Raw genomic sequence first — 9,803 nt, 5'->3', positions numbered from 1 at the left:
TGTGGTCCGGCCCAGAACTGAGAGGCTCGAGACCGCAGGGGGCGCAGGCGTGGGGTCCAGTTCTCAGTCACTTGTGACCGTGCTCTAGGCAATTGTCTACTCACGGAAACAGCTGAAAACATCCTTTTTCTGCTATTCTGCCCCACTGCCCTCACCCTTGTCCTCCCTCAACCCCTCCCTGGGTTCTTGGCTTCGCAGCCGATGCACCGCGCGGACCTGACCTCTAGGGGTTACACTACTGACACTGGGAGGCCGCTGTCCGACTGCGGAGTTCTGAAAGTGTTCGAGTCTGGGCTGACCCTGGAAAGGGGGGGGGCGGGGGGGGAGGGCGCGACCCTGGAAACACTAAAGGTCACTAGCAGACCCCAGGCCGGGGTGGGAGTGCTGAGGAGCTCGGAAAGAAGACCGAAAGTTCTTTTGGCTGCGCATACCCACTGAGAAATACCTCTTGGGCAGGAGCAGAGAGAGAGCAAACTATTAATTGGCAGCTGCGAGGGGGAAAAAAGTGGAAGGGAAGGCTGGGGAATTGTACTCCTGCAGGGGGCGTCGCCCTTTCCTTGTCCCTTCGCGGCTGCAGTTGCCTGGCATCAATGCTTTTAGCAATACCAGGACAGCAAGGTGAACGGGGTGGGGAAAGGAACCCAGAGGCACAACGGCTCTGAGGACGCCCCCAATCTCTTCTCAATCTCATAAGAGCTTTATTTATTGATCTCTGGGGCTGCGTGTATGTGTGTGTGTGTGTGTGTGTGTGTGTGTGTGTGTGTGTGTTGTTTGTTTGTTTTATTTTTTGCTCTTTGGCAATTCCAGGGCTCCTACTTCATTCTCCTCCACCCTCATTGCACCCCCACCTACCTGCTTGCTGACCCTGAGGAGCGGGGGTGGGGTGGAGGAGAGCCCCTGAATGTCTTCTGAAAAGACCCCAGGACATAATTAATCACTCATGTCTGAGGGAAAGGAAAACACAGATTGGACGCTGACAGCAGGACTAAAATCTGGATTCAGAAGAATATTTACTAAATACAGTCTGCTTATCAAATCCATCGCCTTAAAAAATTTTTTTCTTGCAGTGCGTGGCTTTTGCTTTTATCTCTCCTCCTTCATACGTATTTGCATAACCTGTTCAATAAAGCTCTTCAATAAGAATTCGTCTTGCTCCTGCTTGGAGCTCCACCTCCCTGGGTCTTTGGATTGTGGGGGTGAGGGAAATACCTGTGAGGGGAGGGGGGCACCGCAAAGCCTGGCCAGTCCGGGGACCCACCCAGCCCAGAGTTTGGCAATACCAAAGCTCCACACGTTTGTAGGCAGATGGTTAAGTTCCCCCAGGTTAGTGCCAGGTTTCAACGTCATGCTGTGATTTTGTTCTTCTGGAACGGGATGAGTGTTGCTTCTCTGAGCAGCCCTATTAGAACAGAAAGAAAATCCTCTAAATAGGCGGAACAAGGCATCAGGAGGGAAAGTTCTCTAAATGCACTTTAATATGAGCCGGGTATTGTGTGGAATTCAGCGCCCATCACCGTTTAGCCGGAGAGTTATGGCAGTGATTGGGGATGAATAGAGGAACATAATGGATACATGTGGCGTTTGCTCATTATATTCAAGTTAGCCCAACTCCGCAGTGGAAACTGTTCAACTTTCTCTCCCCTTAGCTTGTCACAGTGAAATAATACAGACATTGGGGCCTCCAATGGGATCGCCTGCCACGCCATTCTATTTCCACTGCTAACGAGGGCTTCATAAGCCTTTGATACAGTCTGATCTTTGAAACCTTTCCAAATCTCCTCAAGCTTATGCTAAATCCTATTTGGAACTTTTTTTTTCCTGGCCTGCTAGCGCCCAGGGCTTAAGAAAGCCATTTGGACAGTGACATGCATACTAACACATCGCAGAGCTCTTTTCTGAAAAGGAAGTGGCAGCCCTGATCGCCGTCGCTCACACGAGTAAAACACAATTGCGTACACAAATTTGAATAAAATCAATTCTCTCTTATCCTTAGGACTCCTAAATCGAGAGAATGTATCTGAGAGCTTTGGGAAGCTGGGAGAGAAAGCTAGTAAAATCATACTGGATTAAGCAAGTCAGTGGAGAAAAAGGAACGAGGTTTAGGAAAACCTCTAAGATGCAAAATGCAGAGTGAGTGGGGGGTCCCTCACCACTACCCCGAAATCCAAGGTTGTTTTTAGTTCAAACAGCCGGCCCTGGACAGGCACAATTAACAAAACCATCCACCCCCTTTAACTCCCGGCGACCTGTGCCAACTCCTCTGTATTCAGGGCGCTGACAGGAAAGGAAAAAAGGCGAAAGGAGTTAAACAAAGAAAAGATTCCCTAATTTTCCTTTCTTGTTTTCCCCTCTAAGCCTTTCCACATTAAAGGGATTGTCAGAGGCTGGCGTAGGAGCGGCGCGAGCGTGAAGCTGCCATTGGCTGCCCGGCTCTGGTTATTTGCATATCGGCTGTTATAAAAGCGGAGGCGGCGCGCAGCGGCGCAGCTCCAGCAGCTATAGAAGGAAGGGAGAGGTGTGTAGTGTGGGCCGGACTGAGCGTCCTCAGAGCCCGCCGGAACCTCGAGCTGCAGCCCACAGATCTCCCGCACTGGGCTCGCAAAGAGCGTGCTCGGAGGAGCCTGGGACTCACGCCCGGACCTGCACCTGCAAACCAGAGAGGAATTGCTCCCTCAGCTTTTTGGAATAGCACCTGGGGCTAGCGGCATGAGTCCGGTGAGGCGCGGGGGCAGCCCCTGCCTTTTCCCTTTACAGCTCTTCAGCCTCTGTTGGGTGCTTTCAGTGGCCCAGAGCAAGACAGTGCGATACAGCACCTTCGAGGAGGACGCTCCTGGCACGGTCATCGGGACCCTAGCTGAGGACCTGCATATGAAAGTATCCGGAGACACAAGCTTCCGCCTGATGAAGCAGTTCAACAGCTCGCTGCTCCGAGTGCGCGAGGGCGACGGGCAGCTGACCGTCGGGGACGCGGGCCTGGACCGCGAGCGGCTGTGCGGCCAGGCACCACAGTGCGTGCTGGCCTTCGACGTGGTCAGCTTCTCGCAGGAGCAGTTCCGGCTGATACACGTGGAGGTGGAGGTGAGGGACATCAACGATCACGCGCCGCGCTTTCCCCGGGCCCAGATCCCCGTGGAGGTGTCCGAGGGCGCGGCTGTGGGCACGCGCATCCCGCTGGAGGTGCCGGTGGACGAGGATGTGGGAGCCAACGGGCTGCAGAGCGTGCGCCTGGCCGAGCCTCACAGCCCCTTCCGCGTGGAGCTGCAGACGCGCGCGGACGGCGCCCAGTGCGCGGACCTGGTGCTGCTGCAGGAGCTGGACCGCGAGAGCCAGGCCGCCTACAGCCTGGAGCTAGTGGCCCAGGACGGCGGCCGCCCGCCGCGCTCCGCCACTGCCGCCCTCAGCGTGCGAGTGCTGGACGCCAACGACCACAGCCCGGCCTTCCCGCAGGGCGCCGTGGCCGAGGTGGAGCTGGCGGAGGACGCGCCCGTGGGCTCCCTGCTGCTGGACCTGGACGCAGCCGACCCCGACGAGGGCCCCAACGGCGACGTGGTGTTTGCCTTCGGTGCCCGCACCCCTCCCGAGGCGCGCCGCCTCTTCCGCCTGGACCCGCGCTCGGGCCGCCTCACTCTGGCAGGACCCGTGGACTACGAGCGCCAGGACACCTATGAGCTAGACGTGCGGGCCCAGGACCGCGGTCCCGGGCCTCGGGCCTCCACCTGCAAAGTCATCGTGCGCATCCGCGACGTCAATGACAACGCTCCGGACATCACCATCACCCCGCTGGCCGCCCCGGGCGCGCCTGCCGCCTCTCCCTTCGCCGCCGCCGCCGCCGCCGCCGCCGCCGCTCTCGGGGGTGCGGACGCGACCTCGCCGACCGGACCTGGAACGCCGGAGGCCGGCGCCATCTCGCTGGTGCCAGAGGGGGCGGCGCGCGAGAGCCTGGTGGCGCTGGTCAGCACCTCGGACAGAGACTCGGGCGCCAATGGGCAGGTGCGCTGCGCCCTCTACGGGCACGAGCATTTCCGGCTGCAGCCGGCCTACGCGGGCAGCTACCTGGTGGTGACCGCGGCGTCCCTGGACCGCGAGCGCATCGCTGAGTACAACCTGACGCTGGTGGCCGAGGACAGAGGCGCGCCCCCTCTACGCACCGTGCGGCCCTACACGGTGCGCGTGAGCGACGAGAATGACAACGCGCCACTTTTCACACGACCAGTCTATGAGGTGTCCGTGCGTGAGAACAACCCGCCCGGGGCCTACTTGGCCACGGTAGCCGCCCGGGATCCGGACCTGGGCCGCAACGGCCAGGTCACCTACCGGCTGCTGGAGGCCGAAGTAGGCCGTGCCGGGGGCTCGGTGTCCACCTATGTGTCGGTGGACCCGGCTACCGGGGCCATCTACGCGCTGCGAAGCTTCGACTATGAGACCCTACGCCAGCTCGACGTGCGCATCCAGGCGAGCGACGGTGGCTCCCCTCAGCTCTCCAGCAGTGCCCTGGTGCAAGTGAGAGTACTGGACCAGAACGACCACGCACCCGTCCTGGTGCACCCGGCGCCGGCCAACGGGACCCTGGAAGTGGTGGTCCCCGGGCGCACGGCAAGGGACACGGCGGTGGCGCGTGTGCAGGCCCGGGACGCAGACGATGGTGCCAACGGGGAGCTGGCATTCGAGCTGCAGCAGCAGGAGCCGCGAGAAGCCTTCGCCATCGGCCGCCGCACGGGGGAGATAGTGCTCACAGACGACCTCTCACAGGAGCCCCCCGGCCGCGTCTTCCGGGCTCTGTTGGTCATATCCGACGGCGGCCGCCCCCCGCTCTCCACCACTGCCACTGTCAGCTTCGTGGTGACAGCAGGTGACGGACGCGGGCTGGTGGCGCCCGCCAGTGCAGGGAGCCCGGAGCGCTCTCGCCCGCCTGGCTCGCGGCTCGCGGCGTCGGGGCCGGCGCTACAATGGGACACGCCGCTAATCGTCATCATCGTGTTGGCGGGAAGCTGCACGCTGCTGCTGGCCGCCATCATCGCCATCGCCACCACCTGCAACCGCCGCAAGAAGGAGGTGCGCAAAGGGGGGGCCCGCCGGGAAGAGCGGCCCGGGGCGGCGGGCGGCGGAGCCTCGGCTCCCGGCTCCCCGGAGGAGGCTGCCCGGGGAGCCGGGCCCAGGCCCAACATGTTCGACGTGCTCACCTTCCCTGGCAGCGGCAAAGCGCCCTTTGGCAGCCCCGCGGCCGACCCGCCCCCGCCCGCGGTCGCTGCGGCCGAAGTGCCGGGCTCGGAGGGCGGCAGCGCCACCGGGGAAAGCTCCTGTCACTTCGAGGGGCAGCAGCGGCTCCGCGGCGCGCACGCCGAGGTGAGGCCTTCCTTCGGCTGGGCGCCCCCCTCCGTGCTCCGCGGACAGGCTGGGGGAAGGGATGGAGGGTTCTGGGTGTGCTTGCGCCGGAGAGGTCTAACCTGTCACACTTGTTTTTTTTTGTTTGTTTGTTTCTTGTCCAATCCTCACCGCTCCCTCCCTCCATCCCACCCCCGCCCCGCTACTCCCATTCCCTGCTGCAGCCCTACGGTGCCTCTCCCGGCTTCGGAAAGGAGCCGGCGCCCCCTGTGGCGGTCTGGAAAGGACACTCTTTCAATACCATCTCCGGCCGAGAAGCTGAGAAGTTCAGCGGCAAAGACAGCGGCAAAGGGGACAGTGATTTCAACGACAGCGATTCCGACATCAGCGGGGACGCTCTGAAAAAGGATCTCATCAACCACATGCAGAGTGGTGAGGACTCTTCTTTCCTGCCAAGTTCAACGTTCCTTCTCTCCCCGCCCCCTTCTGCCCTCCTCTCACTCTCCGTTCCCCCAGCCCTCCTCCTCCTTCCCCACTTTTTTCAGTCCTCGGGGTTTGGGATCCCAGCCTTCCTCAGACAGAAGAATTTCAAAATGCCTCGTCGAGGCAGCTCCACCACTTGAATAAAGAACACAATCCCATCCGGTTAGGCGGAGGCAGGGGTGACGCTAGCTACCTGAGGAGGGGAATTCTGCTTATCAGGTTTTTTGCTTCCAGCCAAAAAGCTGAACCAACTTCGTGTTAAGGTGGCTTCATAGGAAGCAGTATTTCTTTCAAATTTTGAATCGTCGCGTTCACCCCCATACTCTTCTTTTCAGCCGCCCTGACCCCGTCTGACATTCTGAAGAGGGAGGCGTAGCTGTATGCAATCTCAGTAACAATCATCACCCTCTCTCCCTTTCTCTTTTCTGTTAGGACTGTGGGCGTGCACCGCTGAGTGTAAGATCCTGGGCCACTCTGACCGCTGCTGGAGCCCGTCATGCGGAGGGCCCAACACACATCCCCCGCCTCACCCACCGGCCCAGATGTCTACCTTCTGTAAGAGCACGTCCCTGCCTCGTGATCCTCTGCGCAGGGACAATTACTACCAGGCCCAGCTGCCCAAGACAGTGGGGCTGCAGAGCGTCTATGAGAAAGTGCTACACAGGGACTATGACAGGACAGTCACTCTGCTCTCCCCTCCCCGCCCGGGGAGGCTCCCAGACTTGCAGGAGATTGGGGTACCCCTCTATCAGTCCCCCCCTGGCAGGTACCTGTCCCCAAAGAAGGAAGCCAATGAAAATGTGTAATCCCATGCTGCATGTCTTCACAACATATACAGGTCACTCCGAGAAGCCCCTAAATTATTGACAGGTTTCAGTGTTGTATATATAAATATGCAAGATGTGCCTTAAAATGAAGTTGTTGGAAGCTATTTCCAATCACATTGGTACTGTTTGGTATTTGCAAACAAAAATGTAGTTAATGTAATTTTTATGAAATGTGTGCAGTATTTAATTTTTCTTATCATGCTATTGACTTTAATTTCACTTGCGGCTTGCCATTTTCTTAGTGTTTTTAACCTGTACATTGTGTAATGTAATGTTTGTATATAATGAAATTTTGTTATATTTTTATATAATAAAAGCTAAAGTGGAAGTTATTGCCAAAGGAACTGTCTGTAAGACAAAAAAAATGGGAATTACTTAATGGAAATTTACCTTTCACCTGAAACAACCTAGTGTTTGAGAATTTTTGCCTTGCCAAGTATACCTTGTATATCTTGAGTCTGTGGTAGATTTCAAGTTCAATGTTACTTAATTACATTTGGTTTTCTGTAAACCGTGTCACTTATAAGCACAGTAATAAAGGATTTGTCATGTGTTTGAAGAATCTGCTAATTGCTTTTCATGAAGTTGCCTACAGTTAGACATTCACAAATAATCTAAGAGCCAGAATTAAACCTTCTTTCAAGTGCTAATTATTTGGGCATTATTAATATTCACAGCAATATTAAATTTCCAAGTATTGGAAAGTCTCATCTGAGTATTAAAAATACTTTATTTTGTAAATCATGCGCAACTCCATTTACATCAGGCACTCTATAAAATCCTTTTCCTCATTTATTCACTCAACAGATATTTATGGTGCATCTACAAAAAGTGGAGAAAGCTGTTTGGGCTGTTCATTCACTAATTAAACATCTGTTGAGTTTTTACTAACTGCAGTAACTCCTCTAAGAGCTGGAGTTCGAGGTTAAGAAGACCTAATCTCAAGGAGCCCTTAGCATATAGGATGTTAATAGCAAAAAGACACTCAAATGTACGGGTGAAATGACATGGTACTTGGGATTTGCTTTAAAATATTCTAGAAGGAAACATGGGGCTACATGAAACAAGACTGATAAAATATGGATCATTGCCACTGCTAGCACGGGTACATGTGGAGATGGAGGAGGGTAATGATACTGATCTATTTGTGTGTTTGCATGTACCTGACGTTTGTTATGGAAGGTTTTTAAAAAGCCACTCTAAAAGACCTATGTCTATTTCTTATATTTAATGCATTCATTTCATTGGAAATTAAAATGATAACAATAAGCGCTAGCATTTACTGAACAAGCTTTAATATGAGCAGAGCTCCTTACAAAGCATCTGCATGAATTATCTCATTTAATCCTCAAACCACCCCCCATGAGATGGGAACTATCATTATCTCCATTTACAGATAAGGTAACTGGGGCACAGCAAGGTTAGGTAAAATGCCCAAAGTCGCACAGCTAATCAGTGCCCAGAATGAGATTCAAACCCAGATTATTCAAGGCAAGAAAATAAAATGAAGCAACAAGAGGTTTGTTTTTTTTTTTTTATCTTGAAAGAAACAAAGAGGTGGAAAAGTCCCAATGCATTGCCTTTACCGCCTGTTTATTGTTTAGCTCTTTATATTTGTGAAGTGCCTGTGTTCCCTTATTACTAATTACAGAGTGTGAGGCACTGTAATGAATAGAGGAGCCCTCAAAGCTGCCTGTTGAAGTCATAATTGAAACCAGTGGTGGCTCCAAGCCGAACAGCAGGGTGGTCACACACAAGTGCTTCGCCACCCACAGCCTGCACAAAGTTCAGCGGTTTCTTCATGCAACTGAGCTGAGCATGTGCCTGACAAGTTCAGACTGCCCAGACATCACGTTCTAAAAGAAAGCATCAGATGTGGCTAGGTTACCAGACAGCTCCAGAGCCACGATGACCAGGCGCCAGCAGAGAGAGCCCTAGCTAGAACTCCCATTTCAACATCTACATCTTTATTCTTGAGCCAGTCCCATCAAATGCAGAGCCGAAGGACCAATAATCCCACACTGCCGTCTAAAGACTTCCGATCTCTGGGGTGCCTGGGTGCCTCAGTCGGTTAAGCGGCCGACTTCGGTTCAGGTCATGAGCTCACCCTTGGTGGGTTCAAGCCCTGCCTCCGGTTCTGTGCTGACAACTCGGAGCCTGGAACCTGCTTCGGATTCTGTGCCTCCCTCTGTCTCTGCCCCTCCTCCACTCGTGGTCTGTCTGTCTCTCTCTCAAAAATAGAAAGAAAGAAAGAAAGAAAGAAAGAAAGAAAGAAAGAAAGCAAGCATTCAATATCTGAATGTGTTTGCCTGTTTTTATCCTTCCAAAGTAAAATACTGTCATTGTCATTATTTTATTTTGTACCATGAAAACTATTTCATTAATCCAAAAAATCAGTTGTCAAAACCGCTATGACTTCACCATCATATTTTTCCCTTAGAGAAATGACCATTAAGAGACCTTATTTTTGCTTAGAACTTAAAAAAAAAAATCAAACATACAATTCAGTCCATAAAATTGTTTGTTTAAACAAAAAAAAAAAAAAAAAGGCAGGGGTGGGGGGAGTTGGAGGGGGTTCTAAGGGCCAGCAGCAGGAGCTTTCAGAGAAATGGGAGTTAAGTGCAAGAGGCTTCATGCTTTTCTCTAGAAATGTTGACTTTTGTGTACATTTCTAAGAAAATATATTACTTATTAAATTAAATGAACAGCTCTAAATGCCGAATACTTAGGACAATGCCTAGCCCATGGTAATAATTGCTTCGTTCTATCTTGCCTTCCTTGAAAGCCAATCTCTATAGTAACTATCAGCCCAGTCCCACCACTAGGGAAGAGGACACAGACTCGGGCTGTCTGGCCTTGTTTCGCAATCAGTTTGCTTTCTTCACTTTTTCCTCTTTCAGTATGTCATTCAGAGCCTTGTGTATACTCAACGCTCTACAAACAAGTGCAGCTAAAGTAAACATCACAGGCCAGCTCACAAACCTTAGAGATCTGTGATGGTATCACAAACACCTCTCTCGAGCTGGAGGCCAACAACCCTTAGGCACCTTGGCAGTGAGCACTGGGACATGGGAAAGTCCTTGGGGAAGTGGGAGAGTCACCTTGAAAGAGAAAGCTCAAGCCAGACTTTCCCAGTTTCATATTTTTATATCTGGCCCCATTGACTTGGAT

General features: G+C 53.4%; 1 protein-coding gene across 2 annotated transcripts; it reads left to right on the top strand.

The window, feature by feature from the left end:
- Positions 1-2,706: 2,706 nt before the first annotated feature.
- PCDH8 (protocadherin 8) lies at positions 2,707-6,655 on the top strand. Of its 2 annotated transcripts, none has more exons than XM_042957460.1 (3): positions 2,707-5,052; positions 5,547-5,754; positions 6,238-6,655. In XM_042957460.1, exons 1-3 carry the CDS (start codon positions 2,707-2,709, stop codon positions 6,609-6,611), a joined length of 2,928 nt encoding a protein of 975 aa, XP_042813394.1. In that variant the 3' UTR covers positions 6,612-6,655. The 2 variants fall into 2 exon arrangements, with proteins under 2 accessions (XP_042813394.1, XP_042813387.1); XM_042957453.1 differs by having other exon boundaries at positions 2,707-5,343.
- The last annotated feature ends 3,148 nt before the right edge of the window (positions 6,656-9,803 follow it).

The sequence above is a fragment of the Panthera tigris genome, chromosome A1 (genome assembly GCF_018350195.1).
Source record: "Panthera tigris isolate Pti1 chromosome A1, P.tigris_Pti1_mat1.1, whole genome shotgun sequence".
Classification (NCBI taxonomy): domain Eukaryota; kingdom Metazoa; phylum Chordata; class Mammalia; order Carnivora; family Felidae; genus Panthera; species Panthera tigris.
The sequence above is the reverse complement of the archived record's forward strand: the minus strand, read 5'-3'. Positions and strand labels throughout refer to the sequence as shown.

Excerpts from the sequence above, each read along its gene's own strand:
- PCDH8 (XM_042957453.1), top strand. The coding sequence starts at position 2,707 with ATGAGTCCGGTGAGGCGCGGGGGCAGCCCCTGCCTTTTCCCTTTACAG. Across the intron at positions 5,344-5,546 it reads TCCGCGGCGCGCACGCCGAG|CCCTACGGTGCCTCTCCCGG; the intron begins GTGAGGCCTTCC and ends TCCCTGCTGCAG. Across the intron at positions 5,755-6,237 it reads CATCAACCACATGCAGAGTG|GACTGTGGGCGTGCACCGCT; the intron begins GTGAGGACTCTT and ends CTTTTCTGTTAG.